At 37.0% G+C, this 25,600-nt stretch overlaps 1 protein-coding gene across 1 annotated transcript in view; it reads right to left on the bottom strand.

Moving 5' to 3' along the window:
• Window positions 1–24,235, bottom strand: part of myo7ab (myosin VIIAb) — a 30,073-nt gene extending 5,838 nt beyond the window's left edge. Inside the window, exons 1-35 of the mRNA XM_026234942.1 lie at window positions 23,962–24,235; window positions 18,741–18,801; window positions 18,240–18,353; window positions 17,934–18,086; window positions 16,101–16,285; window positions 15,874–15,995; window positions 13,874–14,016; window positions 13,672–13,785; window positions 12,867–13,020; window positions 12,690–12,766; window positions 10,591–10,710; window positions 10,367–10,509; window positions 10,027–10,237; window positions 9,694–9,829; window positions 8,759–8,865; window positions 6,813–6,950; window positions 6,030–6,188; window positions 5,796–5,888; window positions 5,614–5,708; window positions 5,450–5,534; window positions 5,146–5,364; window positions 4,761–5,078; window positions 4,473–4,673; window positions 4,175–4,351; window positions 3,794–3,883; window positions 3,475–3,602; window positions 3,251–3,377; window positions 2,969–3,088; window positions 2,686–2,859; window positions 2,083–2,310; window positions 1,822–1,992; window positions 1,271–1,388; window positions 709–835; window positions 442–611; window positions 119–309 (exon numbers count right to left, since the gene is read on the bottom strand). Coding sequence (XP_026090727.1) covers window positions 119–309; window positions 442–611; window positions 709–835; window positions 1,271–1,388; window positions 1,822–1,992; window positions 2,083–2,310; window positions 2,686–2,859; window positions 2,969–3,088; window positions 3,251–3,377; window positions 3,475–3,602; window positions 3,794–3,883; window positions 4,175–4,351; window positions 4,473–4,673; window positions 4,761–5,078; window positions 5,146–5,364; window positions 5,450–5,534; window positions 5,614–5,708; window positions 5,796–5,888; window positions 6,030–6,188; window positions 6,813–6,950; window positions 8,759–8,865; window positions 9,694–9,829; window positions 10,027–10,237; window positions 10,367–10,509; window positions 10,591–10,710; window positions 12,690–12,766; window positions 12,867–13,020; window positions 13,672–13,785; window positions 13,874–14,016; window positions 15,874–15,995; window positions 16,101–16,285; window positions 17,934–18,086; window positions 18,240–18,353; window positions 18,741–18,758 — 4,926 coding nt within the window. The 5' untranslated portion in view covers window positions 18,759–18,801; window positions 23,962–24,235. The remainder of the gene's footprint in view (window positions 1–118; window positions 310–441; window positions 612–708; window positions 836–1,270; window positions 1,389–1,821; window positions 1,993–2,082; window positions 2,311–2,685; window positions 2,860–2,968; window positions 3,089–3,250; window positions 3,378–3,474; window positions 3,603–3,793; window positions 3,884–4,174; window positions 4,352–4,472; window positions 4,674–4,760; window positions 5,079–5,145; window positions 5,365–5,449; window positions 5,535–5,613; window positions 5,709–5,795; window positions 5,889–6,029; window positions 6,189–6,812; window positions 6,951–8,758; window positions 8,866–9,693; window positions 9,830–10,026; window positions 10,238–10,366; window positions 10,510–10,590; window positions 10,711–12,689; window positions 12,767–12,866; window positions 13,021–13,671; window positions 13,786–13,873; window positions 14,017–15,873; window positions 15,996–16,100; window positions 16,286–17,933; window positions 18,087–18,239; window positions 18,354–18,740; window positions 18,802–23,961) is intronic.
• Between the last annotated feature and the right edge of the window lie 1,365 nt (window positions 24,236–25,600).

The raw sequence follows: 25,600 nt of genomic DNA, 5'->3' as shown, positions 1-25,600 counted from the left end.
GTTTCTTGAGTGTGAGTAAGTGGCATATTTTGGTGCAAATGCTTGTGTTTTGACCATGAAAAATGTTTACAATCAATTAAAGTGTCCAATCAAATGTACTAAATGACTATTCCCTCACCACAATATCATACTGTGGCCTGGTGATGGTGGGCAGCACATAGACGCTGTCTGCAGGGAAGTCTCCTCTTTTTTTGGTTCTATCATTGACCCCGTGAGCCCAACCTGAATTCAGGACCTGCTCTCCAGTGTACTCATCCAGAAAGATCAGATCTCCCTTTGAGAACCTCAGGAACGAAGAGTCATGCCCAGCTGGAAAAACAAACAAAAACATAAGACTGCTTCTATTGATTATGCTGGACTTGACCCAAAGTCTGTTTGAGGCTGAATCAAATACAATGGTTATGTTACGTTTAAACCCAACTTCTGCCCATTTGTGCTCACCAGGGTAATGGCTGTCCACCAGGGCCACCACAAACTTTGACCTAGAGCGCAGGCCCTCTAGAAAGGTGACAACCAGGTCACGGATGTCTTCGGCATTGTTGGATGTGAAGGTGTACTCGTCTCCTTTAATAGTGGCCAGAGTGAAGCTCTGTCCCTGTAGCTTTCCACCTCTGCATCCACACGACAGATTGACCAAAACTAGTCAAATGACAATATAGAGAATACTTACATCAAATGAAGTGGCTTTAGTTGGATAAGCTACTGCACCTGCTGCTGGAGACTGCAGTGATCTCTGGGAAAGAAAGGTCTAGAAGGACCTGCTCCTGCTCATCCACAAAGTAGACTCCGGTCCAGTTCACTGCCACTATAACATCATTCTTTGGGAGACTAGGCCCTGCAAATGAACAGTTTTATCACACCCAATCTGATCAGTATGTCTTACAAATCTTTTTATATGATTTACAGAATAACTCATAAGGTATTATTCACTTTGTTCCACTTTTCCAATTATATGGTGAAATGGTGTGGATAGAAATGTCAGGATTTTTACATTTTGTGTTCATTTTTAGCATTTTCCTACCTCAAACCAGGGCTGTAATTATTTTTTAACTCTAATCCGTTTTTTTTACATTTAATTTTAATACCCAGTAAATTCTGAGTAATTCAGAGTAAATTCTGGTTGTAAGAAAATGATAATATAAAATAGATAATATAATATAATATAATATAATATAATATAATATAATATAATATAATATAATATAATATAATATAATATAATATAATATAATATAATATAATATAATATAATATAATGTGTGAGTGTTACCTGAGAACTTGAAGGCCTCATAAAAGCGGGAAAAAAGCAAAGGCCACTTAAATCGAGCGAAATCCACCACCTCTTCCTTCACTCTCTGCGAGTCGAACCTCTTCTGCGTGTAGATTCCCTGTGGAGATGCAATTATCAATATCTTGGTCTCAGAGTAACACAATATCGCCGATTACCTTTGCTCTCGTCACCTGGTTATAAGCATCAAATATAACATTATATTTAACAAACATAGCATTCCCACTCTGCTATGACGATCCATAAAATTGAAGTTATTTAAAAGTTACTGATTGTTATTAACTTGAACTCTAAAATGGCATATTATCTCAACATCAAAGCATGTTTGGTTACACTTTTTTTTTGCTACACTTATAATTTGAATAAAGAAAATTCTAGCAGTAGAAACTACATCTTTAAATTCTACAACAAAAATATACAATAGAATAATAGAATATTAATATAACAATATCAAACATATATAAAATATGACACAATAATATACAATTATTAAATAAAATATTAATAACGCAACAAAAACTGCATATATGTACCTTTATGTGAGTTGCTACGATCATTTGAGCCCATTTCTCCACTGTCTTGGAGGGAGTAATTTCTCGGTCCGGGATGTAGGATGGAATAAGACTCAGAAGACGGTCTGGTAGGACTTCTGACCCATAGTCCACATAGTACTGTTGAGAGGCCAGCTCGGCCAGGTCCTCCTCCTAAAATAATAGAGCACATGCATACACCTGATTAATGCAAGTCTTTTAACTTTTAAAGGCAATGTGAAATGTGTTTACAACAGCTCTCACCCTATCACAGCGGTACTCCCCGAATTTGACCCCACGCACGATTTGTTGGTAGATGAGGTTAGTGGCAACACTGTCCTCAGCAGGGTTGTGCCAGGGTGTGAAGATTTCCTTCCTGAAGAACAGCCTCCAGGGGGCGTTGCGCTCCTGAGCGCCCTGCTCTTTAGCATACTGCTCACACTGTGACACAGCATCCATCACATGATCCTTTCCACTGCCTAGTGATGAAACCTGAGGAGGATGCACATTCTGAGGCTCTTAAACTGAACAGTAAATACAGATATGTACTGATCAGAAGTTTGGGGTTGAATTTTTAAAAAGAAATGTATACATCTAGCAAGGATGCATTAAATCGATCAAGTAAATAGTAAACAGTAAAGATATTTAATACTGCATGTGACAAAAGATTTCTATTTAAAATATGGGATGTTCTTTTAAACGTTCTATAAAATAAAAAACGGTTTTAAACATTGATAATAATTTTTCTCGAAACCAAATCAGCTAATTTTTATGATTTCTGAAGGATCATGTGACACTGAAAACCTAAATTATGGCTGGCCTAAACTCACAGCAATACATTACACTGTAAAATATATTAAAACATACCTTATCAAAAAGAGCAATATATAAGGAGAAGCCAAAGCGATCCTTCAGGCCGATTTTGTCTGACAGAGCATTGCAGAGCTCTTCGGCTGTTGTGGCAGAGTCAGTCAGCAGTGTCTTCGTGGTGCCGTCCATGAAGGTCACCGGCAGCATGATGGGTTTCTTAGATTTAGTGGCCTGGAGGAGGAAAGAAAAAGACATCCCGCCAAATAGTTCATATTTTCCATATTTTCCAAAGAATTTTCCCAAACCCGGAATCTAATGGCTTTTGTGGGTCCTAAAATACCTGCAGCTCAAGCCAAGACGGAGGCTGAGTCCTTGTCTTATTTGCAAATGTTCTTCTCAGTCTCTCCTCACAATAAGGCGCATAACCAGACGGGCCGCTGTTAATGAATGTCCGTAGATACTAAACAGATTTCAGATAAAGACATGAAAAGGGTATAAAGAGTTGGGCCACATTTTAAAAAATACACATTATTTTTGGGGGGTTTAGAATCATTAAAAATGCTTGAGATCCTATTTCCTGCTGACTAGCATAAAAACAAAAAAACATTTTTTTTTAATTTACTTTGACAAATTTTTCCGAAGGAGCAAAGCAGCCCAAACAGAGGGATAGCAGGATCCAGCCGCGGGCATGGCTGCTTTTGGATGTATTCTGGCTCAGCTGTTTACAGATTTGACAGTAGATCTCATCTCTAAGAGAGGAAACAAACAAACATGCAATACAATTCAGACAAAATGCACATTCAACGGCTCTAGTATACCAACAATTACACATTTTCTTGCAATGACCTGAGAGCAGGGCGTAAAATGCCATTGCCAATGATAAAATGGAGCTTTTCTAAATTGGAGGTGGGTCGGTCTTCCAGCATGCTGTTTTCCTGTAGACTGTAATTGGTGTCGGTTAACCGTCTGGTCACCTAACGGGGCAGGAATAGTTGACTTTTATTCAACAAAGATAAATTATACAGATTAATAGTGACAGTAGACATTTATGATTTTGCTAAATATTTTTATTTCAAATAAATGTTTATTCTTTCAACTTTACTGATAAAAGAATCCTGAAAAAATTAACAGTATTCTGGATTTCGCTAAAATAAATATTGCATACCTCCTCTGTGATCTTGGTTTTCTTCTTTAATGTGAGGGACACCAGCTTATGCCGTACACTGTTCCTCTTCTGGATGTCAGTCGTGGAACTCTGGAAACAATGAAGAAACTTTCTTAGATGTCATAGCGGTAACACTTTACAATAACATTTTATCATTAACATCAGCTTTTCCTTGGGTGTCATTAAATTATTATAATTTATTTCACAGTATTTACTAGTCTAGGTTAATGTTGATTTAGAAATACACTGTTGCGTACAATACAATGTTTGTTCATATTATAAAATTGTGAATTTTTTACAATGTCTTACAACATTCAAATCAATATGTAGAAATGATTCAAACTCATGATTTCATAACACCCAGGACCTCACTTGTCTCACCTCCTCATCCACCTGCAGGGCTTGCAGCTCCCTTTTGTAGGTCCTCTTCCCTAATGTCTCATAGATTTTAGTCATAACTGGAATATTCTCACTGCCGTCACTAATGCTGATATGATATTTGGGTTCGGGGAGATCTCCCATAAACCTCAACACAGTGATCCACACAGCCAGAGCAGCCTGAAAAACATCATAAAATTGATATGGCCCTAAATATTTAACAGAAACCTGTAAGTAATAACACTGATGATAATCTATATTATTATTATAAATGCAAAACAATTAAATAAATACAGCTCACCAGCTGATCTCCTTCATCTTCATGAAACAGCAGAGGTTGTTTCAGCGGCCGCCGTATATACGTATATGTGGCATTTCCCTGGAAGTAGGTCGCAGCAAACTTTGCAAACTTATACTCTGATAGGTCTTCCTCTTCATCATCAGGAAGCGGGAGAGGTTCATCGATGACTTCCTCAAACTGTCTCGGAACATTCTCTAGATCCTGTCGCATCCAAACAAGAGCAAACTAATATAACATTTAAGGCAGGCAAGTTAAGTTACAGAGATTAATAGACATCAAGTCCCGCACCTCGAACCCTTCCGGTGCTTCGCCCTCCAGGTTGGGAAGAGAGTTGGCGCTGCCCAGGAATCCGAACATCTTGTCCACCATGTCCGAGTCGTTGACCGGCTCCTGTTTTTCTCTCTCCATCTGCTCCAGAAGCTCCTTTTTCCTCCGTGTTTCATCCCGCTCTGCCTGCTCTCTCTCCTTCTGCTCTTGGTCGAGCTGGGCCAGACGCTCCTGGTGCTTCCTCTCCGCTTCTGCTCGAGCCCTACGTGCAGTCATCTGGTTCTTCAGACGCTCCTCTTCAGCCAGACACTGCCGCTCGGCTTCTAACCGTCGCTCTCTCTAAACAGAGAGGGAGAACAATGAATGGAGGAATAGATAGATAGATAGATAAACAAAGTAGATTTACCTCCATTCTGAAACGCTTGCACAATCTACGTGCTATCATTCCTCGTGCATAAGCCTGGATTGTCAGGACTGCATGGAAGCGCTTTGAGAACGTCCGCCGCACCAGGAAGCCACGGCACCAGGCCTGGAGCAGAGTGACCCGTGTCCTGGACGCTTGGTACGCCCGATACAACTTCCGTGACCTATACAAGGCCTGGAGCCGCAAGAAACCTAGACGCATCTGGAATCAAGTCATAATTACAATGAGACGAAACCTCAGATCAGGTTACGTCTGCTTAGATTTCACCCACAGCATGCCAGCTCACCACAGCATAGTGCTTTCTAGAGATGTAGCCTCTCCATATTCGCTGGATTAATGTCACAGCCTTTTTAACCTTTAGGAAGTTAGCTCTAGGAAAAGAAAAGAAAGAGATACACATCAGATTTAGATGTTTTAGATTTTTTTCTGCTTTTCTTCTTTTCCCCGTACCTCTCTTTCAGACCCCTCACAGTCTTCTGGATGAAGATGACCTTGTCAGTGTAGGCTTTATCTCTTTCAATTTCCAGCTGCATGTCATGATGATCCTACAGCAAGTATAGACCAAGTATACAAATTGACACACATTTAAAAACAAACAAAACCTTTGTCATTTTTTTTTATTTGTGGCTAACCTTCAGAAAGATTTTCGTCTTTCCTATCTGCCAGCCACCATCTCTCTGCAGAACGGACACAACAATGCGCTGAGAGGTCCCTCGCAGATCGTCCTGTAAGAGGACACAGATTCAAAGCTACCTGCTTACAGCAAATTGTCAGCACTTGTCAAAAATATCACCAGATGGCCATTCTACAAGAGTGCAGCATCAACACAGTAATGCAGCATCAACACAGTAATGCTTTAAACTTGCCTGTTTGTTGGCTGGTTTCACCCCAGGCATAAGGACCCGATAACGGTCCACGAACTCAGCGAATGTGTAGCGTATGGGATATCCAGCTCTGCGGATGCGGATAGTCTCCATCATTCCAGAGTAGCGTAACTGTCTGACGCACAGTCCTCTATCAAACATCTGCAGAGGAGAGAATGACCGCTTTTATTATCCTACTGCAAAATTAGGATTATATCTTCTGTTCAGACGATATAAATCTTTTATTGATTTATACAATATATAAATCTTTTTCATAAGAAGTCAATAATTTTTTGTAAATTTCAAGCATTTACTTAACACAATTTAACTAGAAAGATTTAGTACAATTATTCTCTGCAAACAAGCCTGGATATCTTATTCAGTTTTACTTTTTAAATGTAAAGTTTTCATAATTTGTTGACAATTTTGACTAGAAAACAAGACAAAAACACTTTTATTTTAAATAAATAAATAAATAAATAAATAAATAAATCCATCCATTCATGTATTTTAGATAGATAGATTGATAAAACAATACATAAATAAAATCCACCCATTCTATATATAATTTGTCTTATGTAGGGCTATTGAGTATACAAATAAGGAAAGAAAGAAAGAAAGAAAGAAAGAAAGAAAGAAAGAAAGAAAGAAAGAAAGAAAGAAAGAAAGAAAGAAAGAAAGAAAGACTGGCCATTGGCTTTCACAACATCCTCATTGTTAGGCTCCAATTAATTTTTTTAATTATCTGCATCTCTTCAAACCCACACAAAAACCCGTTTTACTCACCATGGGCTTTTTGAGCTCATTGGGTTTGATACAGCGCACAAAGAAAGGCTGACACACACTCAGTGTCTTCATGAGCAGCTCGAGTGAGCGCTTAAACTGACTGCTCAGTGTCAGGGAACGCTTCCTTGTCTCCATTCCCTAAAAAAAAAAGAAGAAAAAAAAGGAAGAAATTCTTCCATTAACATTGCATAAAAATAAACTAGAGAGGATCACTGCTGCCACAAACACACAAATGCACATCACACAAAACTACAACAAATACCCATACTATACACATCCAGGGTTTCTGGAGGATTTTAAGCTCAAATATGTCTATAGTACCACATCAAACTGTAAAATTACTGTAAAAAGCATAATTTATAGTTCAGATAAGTTTTCACAAAAACAAAGTTTAATAAAATGATACACTTTACATTTCAGCCTTAAAACCCTTGTTAAGATAGTATTTATTAGTATTAAGTATTAATTATAATATTAATTTAAACAATTATTATCAATAAATTATTAAAACAAATAAAGTTCTGCGTGTTTGCAGGGTTAAAACATGGGTTGATTTTTGCATTTGTCTAAACTCTTGAAAATGCTCATTCATTCTCTGCCAGCAGGGGGAGCTTTTGAAATAGAACTGTTTCCCCGGTAATGGCAGAACAAAAGCAGCAGCAGCACCGGACTTTGAACATGCAGCGCTCATGTTTATGAAATCATAGCCTTATGAAGTTAAATCTTCACATCCAGGTATATCGCAATTCTGGTCTTTCCTTCCCCAACTTTAAGACCTCTTGAAATCATAATTAAGACGTTCTTGTACAATTTAAGACTGTTTAAGGCCTTAAATTTGATACAAATGTAAGACTTTTTAAGACCCAGCTGAAACCCTGACGTCACAAGGACACAAATTCACCGTTCTGTGTGTCCAATCTTTTCTTCTTTCTTTTCCACCCATGATAAATGACATTTGTCATACTTTCTCCCTCTCTCAACACATTAAGGGTTATTCATTGGTTGCCCGTTTCCTTCTTGCTTTTATTCCCTACGCTTTACATGCAAATGCTTTAAGGAGACATTGTGAAGAAAAAATAAATCAAGTATTTTCTCCCATCTCCAATCTATACTCAGCTCCAGGAAAAAGAGTAAACGCAATTTCTTTCTCACAAAAAAAAACAAAAAAACAAAAAAAAGAAAAACAAATTATATATATATATATATATATATATATATATATATATATATATATATATATATATATATATATATATATATATATGCTAAAGACCAATGAGAACAAGCCGCGTCTAATTTGAAACAGAATCTCTGTGATGACTAATGTTTTCCCTCAATTCATCTGGGGAATAATGCCACTCTTGGAGCTATCAAATTATTCTGTCAGATTGCCCTTACCGACTACTTCAACAGAAACCATTTCCAAAAGAGAAGAAAACCACAGGAATGAGTTTTAGCAAGGGACTACTGAGAAAACGTGGTTCAATAGGAGTCTGAGAGGAACACAAACCACACCATTGATTACCTTTTGAAGGGATGCAGTGGGCTCCAAATAGCCACACAGAAACTGGGGCCAGAAATAAGGTAAAAGATTGAGGAACACAGTGAGGATAGAAGAGGGAGAGAGAGACAGAATTGAGTCAAGTCTGTTGAGGATCAGCCAAGAAAGATTAGGGCTGACATCACCACTGAGAGAGTGAGTTACAGCTGCAGGGTTACACACAGTCATGTTAAAGACTCAGGCTAAAAGTTCTCTCATTTATAGCAGTTCACTGTGTGTTTTTCCAAGGGCAATTATACTAGAACAAGTCTTTGCTTTTAATATGCAACCCTGACATAAACCTGCATGGCCATCATTTGGCCCTCAGACATCTGTGTCCTCGCTGGCATCTTGAGCATATTAATGCTGAGCAAATATGGATTCAGTATTGAAAAAAGGGCATCACCATAGCAACATCAGCTTGGAAGATCTGCTTGATGAACTTGTTTTTGGACGAGTGCACGAGTTGGATGATGTCACTGTGGAGGCTGTCTCGGTTTTTCTCCAGGAAACCTGAACAACGGACCAGGAGGGGATTATGTTAACTTTTCAATGGAAACTTAGTATAGTCATTCATATTTTATGAACATTTTTATATGATGAATACGGGATAAAATACAGTTAGACTGTTATCATTGCAAAATTAATGCAGAAAAAATGTGTAATCCGGATGGGGTTTAATAATGCAATAATGAGAGGATGACTGTATAATATTCTGCTTATTACACAGCTATAAGAAAAAAGTGGACATGAAATGTTGATGTGTATAAAAATATAAAAAAACATACCATAAAACAGTAATATTGATAAATATCATTGCAATTTAAAATAAAAAATTTCTAACGTAATGCATTTTCAAATATAATTAATACTTGTGATGGCAAAGCGGAATCTTCAATGTCACGTGATCTTTCAAAAATAATTATAATATGCTGATTTAAAAACATTTCCCATCATCAATGTTATGATATTATAGTTGAAAATGTTATCATTTTAAAGGACTCTTTAAGGAATAGGAAACACTGTCACTCTTGACCAATTTAATGTCTCCTCGCTTGTGTATATAAACAATATTTATATTTCATATTTAGAAATATAAATCATTATTGAATAACCATAACATATCATATTATTAGGACCAATATTATCTCTCTTTGAGAAGCTATTCTCTCTAACTCTGTACAGAGGTCAGAAACCTTTTTTGCATTTAAATTGTATTCTTTTACACTGTTGTGCTTGCTTTTGTTGTAAAGAAAGTAACTTTTAAAGATGCTATACAAAATAAATGTATTATTATTATTATTAATATTATTATTAACTGTTTAATTCAGTAATGTGTACCTTTAGTTTCATAGTGCACCACTCCAGCGAAGTGCTGAATGCCGAACTGAGTCTCGTGACTGTGCTTAGGAGAGATGTAGTAGGTATTAAATTTGTGCTGGGAGTTTAGCTTGTTCAGCATGGTTGCATCTGTTCCCTAAGAAACACAGCATGAACAGAAACACAGTCATGAACACAAAACATGGCTAGATATCCTCTGTTCAACTGATGGATAAAAAATGACGCAAGATAGATACTCAGAACTGAACCAGCTATGTTCTGTGGTGCTCTTTTGATATTATAATCTAATTTACAGTCCAAATGCACAGCACATCAACAAAACTCACACTTTACCTTTGGGAACTTGCTCTCCTCATCAATAAGGGAAATGATATTCATAGGTTTGATGGCAATCATATCCAAGGCATCCTGGTTGTCAGTGAACTCGATGTGTTGCCAGTTGATATCTTCCAGGTTGTACTCCTTCTGCTCCAGCTTGAAAACGTGGTGAACGAAGAATTGCTGCAGGTTCTCGTTTGCAAAGTTGATGCACAGTTGCTCAAAACTAGAGTAGGAATGAACAAGAGGAGTACCAGTGTGACCATAAAATGCCTTTTAGGTGAATGACCTGATGCTGACTGGTTGTATCTGATGAATTTAAAACACTCTAGAATTTCTGTTTACTAGTACTCACCTGTTAATAGTGAAATTCTCAAAGCCAAAGATGTCGAGAAGGCCTATAGACCTGCGAACGGTCTTGTTTTCTCTGGAAGGAGCCCTATAGGTGGCGGCATTGATTTTATCCACTATCCACACAAACAACCTGCCATAGATTCCCTGATGGAGAACAAAATCACCCACTTAGTGACAAATGTGAGAATCAAAACTGGGCCATTTATTGATTGTAAATAATCTCACCTTGACAAAGGCATCACGGACATCCAGCCCCTGCTCCATGCTGAGAGGGGTGGACACACTTTCACCCCTGGTGATCAGTGTGCGTGTGGTCAAACATGTCATGACGTCCTGAGGGTCCACCTGTAGAAAGAAACAGCATAGTTCATTGACAGCTGACCAAAAGTAAATATATTATGATATGTAGGCTACATAAAAAAAAAACAAAGATTATAGAAAGATTATTCAAAGTTGATTCATGGTTATTCTACAATATAGAAATTACAGAATATAATATATATATTTCTTATAAAAATAATAAGAAAAAAAATTGGTACAGAATAGATGTGAAAAATGTGTTATTTTATGTATTAGCAAATGTGACTAACTGTTGAATTCAGCAAATTATAATGACCGTATTGAAAAAAATATATTAAAAGTGTTAGACTAATATACTAATTAAAATTTATTTTTTTTAATTTTTAAAACATATTTTTTTATGTTACACTTTTTTTTAAATGAAAGATGCTATTACATATTTCAGTGCAAAATCGAATTGAGCCCACATAAAGTATTATTAAATATTCATCATTCATTTTTTTTATAGTGTTGAAAACCATATTTGTCAATCTACAGAACTTTTAAGAGGAACATACATTTTACAAGCAGTAAGCCACTAAATATCTTTAACAGTGTAATTAAAATATGGTGCATTGAAAAAAGTGTATTGATTCTCAAATGTCCCTTGACTATGCTTGTGATGTTTAATATCTTGCCACCAGGGGGCAGAGGTAAGCAAAGAAAATGGTTTTGAGATACAGCATTGAGCAACAATTTAAATCAAACTGAAAACAAAAAGAAGATTGTAGACAGTGGAAATATGCAGAAAGACAGTGAAATTGTAAAGACTGACAGCAGAGTGCTGCCGGCAGGAAGTCTGAACAGAATCGTCACGCTGTGCCACTGTCTACAATAATAACATTAGAAAGAAAGTCTGATGCTCACTAATGACTACATTTATCTGGAACTCTCCTCCCTCAACTGCACGGATAATGAGAGAGATGAATCTGAACAAGACAGCAGAAACAAACCCCTTCAAGTCACAGCAGCTTTGAGGTGGCAATAAATGGAAGCAAGATGGGATTAAACCAAAGGTGTATACGGTTAATGCAGAGCAAGAACCTTTTACTTTATTCACATTCCTTTATTCTGAACAATTATTCTTAAGCGGACCTGACCTTTCCTAGGTTGTGTGGTCTATTGGTTAATTTTAAAGGGATAGTTCACCCCAAAATGAAAATGACCCTATGATCTCACCCTCAAGCCATCCTTGTTCATAGTTCCATTGAACTATGAACCCCCCCCCCCCCCCAGATCCCTCCCCACACTAATATACGATATTATGCACCAGACACTTTGTGCAGCATTGGTCTGCTCACTACCTCATTCTCCATGGAGCTGACATCATTCCACTACCTCATCAGGGCTCTTGAGCCCTTTGCCACTTTAATCAGACTTAATAAGCTTTGTTTTTGCACTAAATAATCTTTATCTGCACTGCTGTTCACTTCATTGATTTGCATTTTGCCCTGCGCTGCTTTATTTAACTTTATTTTTAATGTTATTATATGTCTTTTTTAACATTCCCTTATTGTATAGTTGTATCTACATTTTATATTTTGATCTAGATTTTTAGGCTTTAATGTTAATGTTATCTGTGTGCACCGGGGGTGTACGCAAAGCGATGCTTTTATGTAAGAAAAAAATTTCCATATTTAAAATGTTATAAACCGTAATCTCTAGCTTTTGCTAACTGTCGTACGTGCATTCACGAGAGAGTGGTGTTCCAGCGGATGACTTGGGACATTCATTCAGCTCATTTCAAAGCTTACAAAATAAAGTCTCAGGCTCAAATATCCTGTTTCTATGGAAACCATATAATAATACTATTTCATATAATGAGAAATAGTCACATACATTTGTAGTGACCTTTTTATTTTTTTCATTTTGAGGTGGATATGAGCTTTCCACTCAAACAAATTAGATTACAGAAATAAAAAGTGGGATTCAAATGCTGCTTCGTGTGACTTTAAAGCTGTGTTGTGCGTTTGCATGCACCTCACCTCTAACAGCGTGGCTGCTTTGGCCAGGTCAGGCGAGCGAACCACCAAACAGGTATCCAGGTTCTTCAGTGTTCGAGCTGTTGGGGCAACACAAATGATAAGTGCAATTTAGCTCACCTGTCACCTCTTGTGGGTGAGCAATTCTTAATAATAACATCTTCCATTAATAACATCCACCTTCAAAGCGCAGGTTGCCTATATGAAGAATGGCAGCCAGCAGTTTGGAGATCTCCCAGTTTTCAGTCTCAGTAAACATCAGCACCTTCATGGCTGAGAGAATGCTGGAGTACTCCTTCATATCATTCCTCCCCTCACACACTGTACAGTTTCCCTGGATGACAGGCCAAGAGAGAAGGACATAGCGTATACACACACACACACACGCACACACGCAAGCATTTTACACACTCTTTGTTCCTCTACTGCCATTCGATATCAACAAGAAAGATACATTTTCTTTTTAAATGATCAGAACAGTTCACTCAAAAACAATTAGTCATCACTTACTCTTTGAAACCTATATGACTTACTCTTGTTCCAAACCTGTGTGATTTATTTTCTTCAACGGAACACAAAAGGACAAATTTTGAAGAACGCCTTGGCTGCTTGTTTCCACATAATGAAGGTGAATGGCGCTATCGAGCTCCAAAATGACAAAAAGCACAATAAAAGTTTCATAAAGTAGTCAATATGACTTCAGAAGACTTGGAATATAATGCACAATTTATACGGACCACTTACATTTATGACAATTTTATGCCATCTATTTTGTCACTGGAGCACGACAGACCTAGTTTTTTGAACACTGTTCAGAATAATTACATTTTGTGTTCCACAGAAGATAGTAAGTCATACAGGTTCAGAACATGAGCATTTTCATTGTTGGGTGAACTATTACTGTAATGGAAAGGACCTATTCAAATGCTTTCATAACGTACAAGAAAATGCATTAGTCTGTGCTGATAAAAACACAGGACCTCACCATAGTAAGATAATTGTAGTCTGTGGCCAGGCCCAGGCCTAATTTAGTCTTCTGATCAGAGCTCATGCCTGCCAGCATACAGTAGAATACATGGTAGTTCCTCTCATCAGCTGCCTACAAAGACAGTAACATTGACATCACCGTAAACAATAGCATGATAAAGAGACTTAGTGTGAGTCACGTTCTGCCAATCCTCTCTCACCTGTCTGCAAACTCTTGATTTCTCCAGCAGATACTGCTCGATCTTTGCCCCCTCGATTGCTCCCCGCTTGTTGAAATGAATGTCGATATATTTCCCAAACCGGCTGGAGTTGTCATTGCGTATGGTTTTGGCATTACCAAATGCTGTGGGAACGGAAAACAACAGAACAAATCTCAGTCCCAGAGTGTTAGACATTTATTAAAGACACAGTAGAAAGAAGAGCAAAACATTTGCTGTAGTTACAAAGCCCAGCTGCTGTCTTTCATATGGTTGAACAAATTTCAGAATTCAAGGACTTTTTTTTCCAAATCAAGAATTGGAGTTCGAAATGAGAATACAGAATACATTTTTCTAATTTCTATAAATTAAGTTCTATGCTGTCAAAACAATTAATTAAGCCATCAACTGTATAAAATATTTATAAAATGAAAGAAATGTATGTAAACAAAAGAGGTAAAACATCATAAACATTTCAAACATCAGTTATTAATATAATTTAATGCTTCTGGACATATCACATATCGGGCCCTATTTTAACGATCTGAAACGCAAGTGTCAAAGCGCGAAACGCAAGTAACTTTGTGGGCGGGTCTCGGCGCTGTTGCTATTTTCCCGGCGGGATAAATGGCTCTTGCGCCCGGCGCAAATCTAAAATGGGTTGGTCTGAAGTAGCTTCATTATTCATAGGTGTGGTTTGGGCGTAACGTGAAATAAACCAATCAGAGCGTCATCCAACATTCCCTTTAAAAGCAGGTGCGCAAGTTCCATTATGGATTGCTATTATTATGGCGTATTTACCAGGCGCACGCCAGGAGCGGTTCACAGCCGAGGAGACTGATGTTCTTGTAAGAGCAGTGAAAGACAGAGAAGTTGTGTTGTATGGGGATGGGAGAATAATTAGCCTGAATAATTTGTAAGCTAGATTTATGCCTATTTTTTCACATCTTCGTGGCACACCACAATGATTTCCGTCATCTCATGTGTTAATATTTTTTTAGTGTAACAATTTATGATTTGCAAAAATAACTGTTGCATCTGTGTAGATTACATGAGCAAGTGTATGCGCGTTGTGCACGCTATACATTATGGTCAAGCATGCGCCCTTAAAATTGCATAATGAACAACGCGCAACGCGCCACTGACTTTAGACTAGGTTTTTTCTGGTCAGTGGCGCAATTGTTTAATGGAACAGCAAAATAGCACCAGGGATTGTTTGCGCCGGAACACGCCTCCTTTTTTGCGCTGAACCGCCCAGGGAGCGCAAGTTCATTTACTAGTTTAGCGACGTGCTTCTGTGGAGGGAAAAGCGCGCTTTGCGCGGGTGCAAAATAGGAATGACACATGCGTCGGTGTACAAAGCCAATTGCGCTGGATGCAAGATAGGGCCCATCCTGTTTGAATGATGACTGATATCTTTAATTTGTGTAGAAAAATGAACTGGAACATTATTATATTGAATATTATTATTATTGTTATTTTATTAATGAATACTGGTTTCTTAAAAAAATATTATATTTCATTAAACTTACTTGATTTTTTTATTTTTACTTCCTTAAATTAAAATTCTAATTAGAAAAGTTTTCCCTACTCAATTCAAGTCTAGGAATGAAATTTTTAAGGAATATTAAATTCTATTTTGATTGGCATACCACCCTGCTTTCATATTATAGTGTAAATTAACAAGTGACACAAGTGTTTGTTAGTTTACAGACACATTTTAGTAAACAAAGCCCCATTCACACTGAGAGTCACTGAAATTAATTGAGTGTTTGAGGCACTTGTAATCAAAGAAAATCACCAACTCATATTAAAAATTGATGATGTCCAGTTGCTTCGCCAATCCAAATTACATTCAGTGTGAACGCTCCTTTACCAATAAGGTGTAGAGCAGATCACAGGACTATGATGTGACGGGGCACTGGAGCTACCACTGGCAATTACTAGATCAGTGTTAGACAGGTAGGGTTTATGTGACTGGGTTTAGAGACGATTCTCCTGACCTTCTAAAATAGGGTTGGCCTCCAGGACCTGCTGCTCAATCCAGGAGTGTTGGCCGCTGATAGCTGCCAGGAACTGTAAAATAAGCTTGGTGCTCTCCGTCTTCCCAGCTCCAGACTCACCGCTGAGCATACAGATAGTCAACAAAGTTATGGGCAGCAATCAGTGAATTACACTGGGGCAAAAAAAAACTTAAACTTACCCTAAACATTTAGAGGCTGTGATTTACCTGATAATACAGCACTGGTCCTTGTTATTTCTTTGCATACTGAAGTAGCAGTTGTCTGCAATGCCAAAGATGTGTGGCGGCATCTCTCCTATCTTTCTGTTTGTGTAGAGACGGATGTGATCAGGTGTGTAGATGGGCAGGAGTTGGTATGGATTCACCGCTATCAGGATTGATCCTGTGTACGTCTGAAATGGATTAGAGTGAACACATACTTGAATGGTTACAGGGCTCCAGACTGCAACTAAAATGAAACACAGTTTCATTATCTTTTTAAGGAGCTGATGTAAGTAACAACAAACACAGTGTAACCCGTGATGTCTGATTAACAAACTTATGACCTTATGTGTCTGTTCTTTTATAGAAACATTGACAAAACAGTCCTGAACTAGTGTGTGGTTTGACTCTGATTCACTCAGTCAGTAAATCGTTCAGAGTCATTACTGAAGTCACAATTGATTCCCACAAGTAATTTCTGGGGCTGTGCAAGCTTTGTGGGTATTGATGGAAGAAATCCACTCCATTCATGAATTGATCATAATTCTGAATCAGATCCAGATATAGTCTTTTACAAAAAAAATATTTTCTCTTTGTTCAAATGGGATACTTTTTTGTGAAACTTGCACACATTCAAGTGTTGATAAAAAAAGTGCACAAAGCTAGAATATTTTTTTTTTAAATCAAAATATTTGATAAAATGCATGTTTAGATATACGTATCACAAAATACTCTGGGGACCGTTAAAAAAAATGTTTTGTGTGAAAATGATTAAAAAATGTTTTTTTAGAAAACAACACTGAACGGTTAAAATACTGTCCTATCCAGGCAGATACAAGTAATGTAAGTTTAAATATTATCTGTATTGTTTTTTTAACATTGCATAATCATCTTTGACATTTGCATCCAACATGCTATGTTATTCCTAGAGACATCATGGCTTTCCTGTTCCTCTTTCAAACCTTCAAACTGATATCATGACAGAATTTCTTTGTTTCAGCTCTTATGCTTAGTTGAATAACACCACTGACACATATCTTTCATCCCATCAACACAAAGAACAGTTTAGTCATTGTGGTTGACAACTGGTGGGCCTTTATGAATCAGTCAGACCTTTCAATTCACTAATCATAAGTGCTAATGTGCTTTTTATCATCAAGAAAGAGCAAGTGACATGAAACTGAAGACTGAAAAATCTAGATACATAAGCAAAAAGTAAATAAATCTGAGCAGCTAAGTGCACTAAACACATTTCCATACAAATGAATCATAGCAATGGTGTACCTCGGAAAAGAGGAATGATCCTACAATAGGACATTTTGCCTATGCCGGGAGTCTAAAAGTCTATGACAAAGTTAGAATGCATTACATTAGGTATTCTAGTGGTGAGAACAGCTAAAGGGGATTCATTGATTAAACAAAGGAAAAGGTCACATTTCACGAAGCCAATTTGATCTGCAGCCTGAAGCAAAAACAGTGAGCAAAAAAGCTACAAGAGACCAAAACAAATCATTCATTCGTTTCTCTCAATCTTTCTACAGAATGAAAACACATGCTCTGATTTCACATTCTGCAAATGCTACAATGAAGGTAAAATGCTTTGGTCTCTATACATTGTCCAGTCATTAATCAATGCCAATATTCTAACGGCAGCCTATTTTTCTGAGAGCAAGAGCTTTAAATTATACAATCTTTCAAAAAATGCATTTATGTAATATTTGACAAAATAATTATTATGATTTTTGAGCCTAATCATGAAGTTTCCCATGCGGCCTTATTAGGTTCCACAGTAATAAAATGAATGTCACCAGACAGAGAACTGCTAAAGGTCACGCTTACATATATAACCCTGTCGTTGTAACGGATCAGGAGATTTCTGAGGATACCAGCTTCGTTCAGGTCCCCGAGATGGATCATGTCCTCCACCCCATGAATGGAGGTTGGGTGCATGGGCTTGATTTTTGTAGCATTCTTAAGTGAAATCCGGTGCTCCTGCATGGGAAAATACAAACTATTACTAATAAAACTGATATAAAATTCAACATTCAATTAAACCTCCTTTCTGATTGGTAGAGAAAGGGAATGTATAGTTCACTAAATGGTCTATTCTCACATGTTGGGAGCTATTATGAAAGAAAGACCCACCTTTCCTTCATCATCCAAGACCTGGATATGACCAGAGTCACAGAGTTTGACCACGGCACCGAAAGGGACGTCAAACTCACGGCCTGTACTGAGATCCAACCAGACATACTCCCCCTATGAGACCACCAATCAAAAACCAAAGCTTTGTCACTGGAAAAACTGCAAAAACAACCATTTACTCACCCTTCACTTGAGGTATCTTCTGTTGAACACAAAAGAAGATATTTTGAAGAATGTTGGTAACCAAACAGCTGATGGTAACCATTCACTTCCATGCTAATGTTTTCCATGTTATGGAAGTAAACGGCTACCGTCAACTGTTTGGTTACCAACAGTCTTTAAAATATCTTCTTTTGTGTTCAAGAAAGAAGAAGAAAGAAAGAAAGAAAGAAACTCAAATGGGTTTGGAACAAGTGTAAATTATGACAGAATGTTTATTTTTGCGTGAACAAGTAAAGAAAAAAGTTGAACATTGAGCAAGAGCATGTGAAGAAGCCTTACCTGTTGCAGAATGACCATGTTTCTGGTTTAGAGTTTTTACATTAGAAGTCATGTGAGGGACCTATACAGGATGAAATAAAGAAAAGCAGAGAAAATAGATAATTAAATATTAAATAGATCAAATGACAAAAGATCAAAGCAAAGGTCAAATAACCCTGTTTTACTCTATGAAGTGAAGAAATATATTTAAAGGAAAGAAACAGACATTACACACCCTAGGACTCTGAAATGAATAATTAAAAAGCATATTAAAATCTTTTAATAAAAGCAAGAACGTGAGTGTCTATCAGACTAGCGTAAGTGCACTCTGAACACACATTTCCTAGAATCTGTTCAAAGATTCTCACTGCATCATAAATTTTAAAATGACCCATGCTGGGGCATATTTAAAATTATAATGAAGGATCATTTTCACAATATAGCTTTATGGATCTACTAATCCCCAGAATATTAAAGACCAAAAACATCTCTAACTTTGCAGAGCACAGAATAGCTAATTCTGCTAACAATGTGGGTCAAACTACAAAGTATACACTGACCCAGACAGGCCAGACCAAACTTGTGCAATACATAAAAGCAAAATTATATTACTGACTGCTCAAAAAAAAAAAAAAATAACCATATATATATATATATATATATATATATATATATATAAAAAATATTTTTTTTCTAACAATGTTGTTGTCGTTACTGTCACTTTCAATCAATTAAATGCATCCTTACTGAATAAAAGCATCATTTATTTTAAACATGATGGTCTGGTCAACATGAACTTCTTTTTTTGAAGCACACTTCTACAAGAAAGGTAACTTACTGAAACAGTGTTGGTGCTTAAAGTGCTTCACTGAGCTGAAATTTAAACTTTAAAAATCTCAAAATAATGAAATAATTAAAAATTTTTAAAAAATCTGATTTTTAGTCGCACCATTGAGATATTAGGTTGCACTCTAGAACCCCGATACTAGATCAGCCATTGTGGCATCCCATCCTGCAATGAAAACCACAAATCAGGGTTTTTTGCAGATAAGATTAAGACTATCACACCATGGTTGTTAGAAAGACATCATGTACTGCAGAATATCACACAGAATGCCTTTTTAAATAATATACCACTTGTAGTTACTTGAAGCAACTGCCTGATACCAAACATAGGCCTACTTGATGTATGTATAAACACGATGTGCTACTGAGGATAATTACACCACTGTGGAAGCAGATCCAACAATAGTTTTATTCAGGCAGAGCTTCCTCAAGTCCTCACACACTATATATCATTACAACCAGCATGAAGCATGGTGCCGGAAAACCACAACAAAATGGGATTCCCTAACTGATTTAAAGGTTAATCGACTGTGGTCTGGAGTTAGTCACTTACAATGACAAGACGAAGCTACTGGATTGAAGGTTCATATGACTGAGAGGCAATGACAAAACTGTCCCTATTGTAAGATGACTGATAGAGCCGTCAGGAGAGCAGACAGACAGCTTAGATGAGACTCTTCTAATTGGCCTGTCGAGTAGGTCAAAGGAACAATTTGCACTGTCAACCCCACATAGACTCATCTCTAAAGTTTTCTCCACCATGATTGAGTGCTAATGTTCAAGAATATAACTGTTTTCCCTTTCCCTTTTATTGGCAGGGTTTTGTCAGCCACTGAAGGCTTTTCAAATGTCTGATCAATATACAGTAGGAATAATCAGAGCTTCAGGCCCTTGTTGATCTGTGAGCCCTCTTATGATCAATGAATAACTTGCATTAAAGAAATACATTCCATGTTCTGGGTTCAGTTCAAGTTAAGCTCAATCTACAGCATTTGTGGAATAATGCTGATTTTCAACAGAAATCTATTAAAATATATATTTCCTTTTCTTTTAAGAAGAAGAAAAGAACGGAGTTCACATTAAAACAATTCCAAGTGAATACTTATTTCAACACACTTATAACAAGACATAAACAGTGAGGTTTAATTTGAATTTAGTGTATTTTTTGTGTACATTTATATCCAATTTACAGCTCTGTTGCCATGAAAATGCAATACCATGATCCCTAAAAACCTAAAATGACAGCAAAAATAGATTTAAATGGCTTTACAGTGCTAATAATTTTTAACAGAATACTTAAGTGCTTTAAAAAAAGATAAGCTTCAAACTTCTGCTTTTATATCATCTGAAAATTGGCCCTATTCACTTCCATTGCAAGAAGCTTGCAGCATCCTTGATTTAATAACACACACACACACACACACTCACGTAAGTACATCTATCTATCTATCTATCTATCTATCTATCTATCTATCTATCTATCTATCTATCTATCTATCTATCTATCTATCTATCTATCTATCTATCTATCTATCTATCTATCTATCTATAGTGGTAATTAACATTAAGCCAAAAATGCTATCGATCTGACCTGGACACAGACTATTCCTTTAAAAGATGATATATTACTATATTACATAATAAAATATCTGATTCAATGCTCCAGACTCCATAAGGTTAAGCAGAGCGGCACCCATGTGGCCCGGTGTAGGTCAGGTGAGCAGCGGGAGGGAGTCTTTAGGAGCTTACACAGATTCCTCTGGATAAGCTCGCCAGTCAGCACTAAGCAACGTGTTGTTTGAATATTTCAGCTGAATCATTTCCTTGTCTTTTCAACACTGCATAACTGATTACAACTTAACCTACGTCATGAACAGACATCATAAAAAACACCTGGCTTAGCTGCCTCCCGGATCTATTTTTAGCGTTTGATAGGTCCATGTCACTATTATCAGGTTAGATGTGAGAATATAGTTTGGGGAGTGAGACTGAGGCATGTGTTTCCTTAATGGCACACTCAATAAGAAGATTAACATGGATGTTAATCACATAGATTAAGCATAATTCAGTATAAAGGCCAATTTCGTTTTTTTTAAATGTGATATTTGTTAAAGACATAACAAATTCAGAAAAGTTGCATAATGTTTAAACAAATGAATGGTTTGGTAAGTCAGTAGATGCATTTGGCTTTTGCTAATTGGAGTTTTACAAGCACTGAGAGACTGACAGTATGTCAGCGTGTCACATGGTCAAACACAGCGTTGTCCTCTAAACTGAGATGCACACAGGATTCTTTGAGAAATTATTTCTGAGATTATTAACAAAAATACTGACATGTGTCCTTTCCAACCTGCTTATACACAGAGTTCTGCTTTCTAGCACTTCTGGTTCTATCGTCCTGAAATCATAAGGGTTTCTAAATGGATTTTTAGGTTAAATAATGTCTGTGGTTAATACAAGCTTATAATATTTTTTTTTGCATTTTATTCTACATAAATACATACAAACATAAACGCATCACTAATACCCACTTTGTGATTTTTTTTTTTTTAGTTTTTACTTGTCTTAAAAAAGGGGATTGCTAACTAGTCATCCCTCTGAACGGATAAACTCTAGTATCTACTCACTAGTCCACATTCACAGTTTCGTTGGGTTTATAATCCTGTTCTTGCAAACTATTTTTACTCAAGCTTTCAGTTAAATCAAGACTAAATGAGTTTAGTGATGTTTACGTCGAACAATGCAACTGTGGTGTAGAGCGTTTATAGCCAACGTTTGCCTTTTCACTACTGGAGATTGTAATTAGGCTACAAAACTCATAAAGGTTGTGTTTATTTATGAAAATTATCATGATGAACAAAACAGGTGAGAAACATAATGTTTATTTTCTTAGATAATGCAAAAGCCAATGGAAAAGCCAAAATGAAAACAACATACTATATCACTCTAGCACATTTAAAGAGATTATAGATCGCAAACTGTCTGACTTTTCTCACCTAACCACATTTAATCTCACACTGGATGGGATCAGTTTAATGCCAGAAACACATTTTGAGGAGCATCCCACAATGCACTTCCAGCTGTATCAAAGAACACCCCGCACAGGATGCACAGAATTAATACACTGCTCCTAAAATCAGTGAATAACTTAACAGTGTTGAATAAGCTAAGAAAGTGTTCCCTTAATATTGCTCATGTTTTTCTAGACTTATAGGTCAGCTGTTTATGGCTTGTTTCATAAGCGGTCGTCTGACCTGGGCCAAGACTCACTAAAGGTCTTAAATCTTGTGCCCCTCTAAACTCATACCTGCTTTATCCAGCACCTCAGTGAGTGCCAGAGCCAGATTAACACAGTCATATCCTCTGTGTCTGTCAGCTCAGAGTCTGTGTCAAAGCAGCAGCGAGTCAAAGCAATTCGGTTCTCCGTTTAAGATGTTTCTTGCCATCCACACAACCACAAGAGGATGATTATAAAAAACAGTTTTACACTTGAAATAAATCTTTAAAAACGTTAAAAGCTTAGAAACCATTAAAATAAAGAGTAAATAATAAATAAAAATAATTGAATTAAATAATAAATTAATACAATATTACAACAATATTAATAATGGTTATTTTTGTCTCGTTTTCCAGAAAATATATTTAAATATCTTTACCTATACAGTATTATCATAAATATCCAAACGATTTAAACTTACTTGAAGCAAACTTGTGTGAAATATTAAGACTTGTTATATTTAATGTTTTTCACTTTACAGGCTGTTTAGTCTTGTTTTAAGCATAAGCCTTGTTAAATTGTACTCGTGATTACAACAATAATAATGTAATTGCAATAATAATAATAAAAAAATTTAATTCAAGATATTTGAATTAAAACAAAACAAAACAAAGTAACAAAAAGCTAAAAGAATATATATATATATATATATATATATATATATATATATATATATATATATATATATATATATATATATATATATATATATATATATATGAAAACAGGTATAGGCTTCTCCAGTATAAACAAAACAAAGCAACAAAAAGCAAAATAAAAAAAATAAAATAAAATAAAATAAAATAAAATTTCTCTGAAAACATGTCTAGGCAGATCCAGTAAATCAATCTCATTTTAAAACATGTTAAAATATTTTTTACTGGAATTTGTTTTTATGTTAAGGAATTTCATAACCCTAAAATCATGTCTGTAATATCTACTGACAGTAAAACAGCACTCACTCTCAGCTAACTGTGGGAAGGCATAAATGGTTCCTCCGGAGGCCTGGTACAGAGCGCAGCAGAGCAGAAAACAGTCAGCAGTAAGTAGCTTTCCGTAAAGCCTTAAAAGAGCATGAGGTGCTGGACGGCTAAGCCATGAGTATGAACACTTACTCACTTCACAGTGACTCAAGTGTTTGTCTTTCCTTCTTCTTCTGTCCCCTGCACCTCTATCTCTCCGTCCTTCTGTCTCTAGCTGTTATGTCCACTCGTCCAGGTTCAAGAGCTGATCTGCAGTCAGGTGATTGACAGCTATAAATTATATCAGAGGATAAAGTATAGTCCTCCGCAGTCCATCAGTTGTCCTCTTATGTATGTCCTACTGTGGGCTACCTGTTGCTGTGGGATGCTGGGTAATGCTGCAGGAAAGCATTCAGCATGTCCTTCAGTGGCACTCCTGATCCAGCTTAGAGGGAGGCGGGGTTAGCAGCGGGTGGTCACTGTGGGGGAGGGAAGGGCTTGATACAAAGGTCTGCTGGTCACTTCATCTGAAGTAAATGGTTTCTAGTTTCCTGTTACTCTCTCTTGCCTCAAGCTCCGCGGAAAACTGTACATGAAAAGGTCAAGCTTTTGTATCTAAATATGGAGGCTTTGTGTGCCTGATTCAATGAATGTTAAGTTTAAATGGCTTGAATCCAAAGCATACAACATCCATAAATAACCAAACAAAGGGATCAAAATAATACAGTCAAGGCTCTTTTAATAGTTTGAAAAACATTTTTAAATATTAATGTATAGTATTGATTTTTCCTGATCGTTTTTTTAATCAAAGAAACATGTTAAAGGGGGGGGGGGGGGAGGATGGGGGGGGGGTGAAATGCTCGTTTTCACTCAATCTCCTGTTAATCTTGAGTACCTATAGAGTAGTACTGCATCCTTAATAACTCCAAAAAGTCTTTAGTTTTATTATATTCATAAGAGAAAGATAGTCTGTACCGATTTTTCCCGGAAAAACACGAGCGCCTAGAGTTGTGACGTGTGGGCGGAGCTAAAGAATCACAAGCGCCAGTAGGCTTTTGCGTCGAGAGCGTTTGGAAGCTGTGACATTACCGTGAGGGAAAAACCATCATCCAATACAAACCATGGCTTACAGTCAGATTCAGACATTTATTTATGATCCAGAATCAGATCCAGAGGCTGAAACTGAACGAGAGCAGCATCAGCAACGACTCGCTCCGAGCGGGGCTCGGACCCGGGTCTCCGGCATGGGAGGCGGACGCACTAACAAGGAGGCAGAGATATTTTAAGCAGTTTTACTCACCGCCTGCTGTTCCAACACACGATCGTGACCCTTTTTCGTTGGGATTGCGTCATCCTTAAAAAAAAGAAATAAACGATACGCAAATCCGTCGTCAAACTGGGCCTTGTTTGTAAAACAAGCATCTTCGAAATGCAGGGAACAAACACAAACACTTGCACAACTCCGTTGATGCTCTGTAAAAATAAACTCCATCCACTGGTCCCTTAATGCTGTTTTTTTTTTTGTTGGTAATCTGTGCAGGGTTGTCTTGCCCTGGCAAACACAAACACACTTCTTTTGTGACTTTTCGCGACGCTCTCGCTCTGATCAGTGAAATGTCTGTGCTCAGCCTCTCAGTGCTCTGCTCTACGGGAGCGCGCGCTCTTCTGGCAGACGTGCCCTTAGGACCCATATAAGGAAATTCCGCTCCATCTAACGTCACACAGAGCCATACTCGAAAAAAACTTTCCGAAACTTGTGACAAATCGGAAGGAGTATTTTGGGAACAAAAATACTC

Source organism: Carassius auratus, chromosome 46 (assembly GCF_003368295.1).
Source record: "Carassius auratus strain Wakin chromosome 46, ASM336829v1, whole genome shotgun sequence".
Classification (NCBI taxonomy): domain Eukaryota; kingdom Metazoa; phylum Chordata; class Actinopteri; order Cypriniformes; family Cyprinidae; genus Carassius; species Carassius auratus.
Note: the sequence above shows the minus strand (reverse complement) of the source record. Positions and strands in the feature narration are given on the sequence as shown.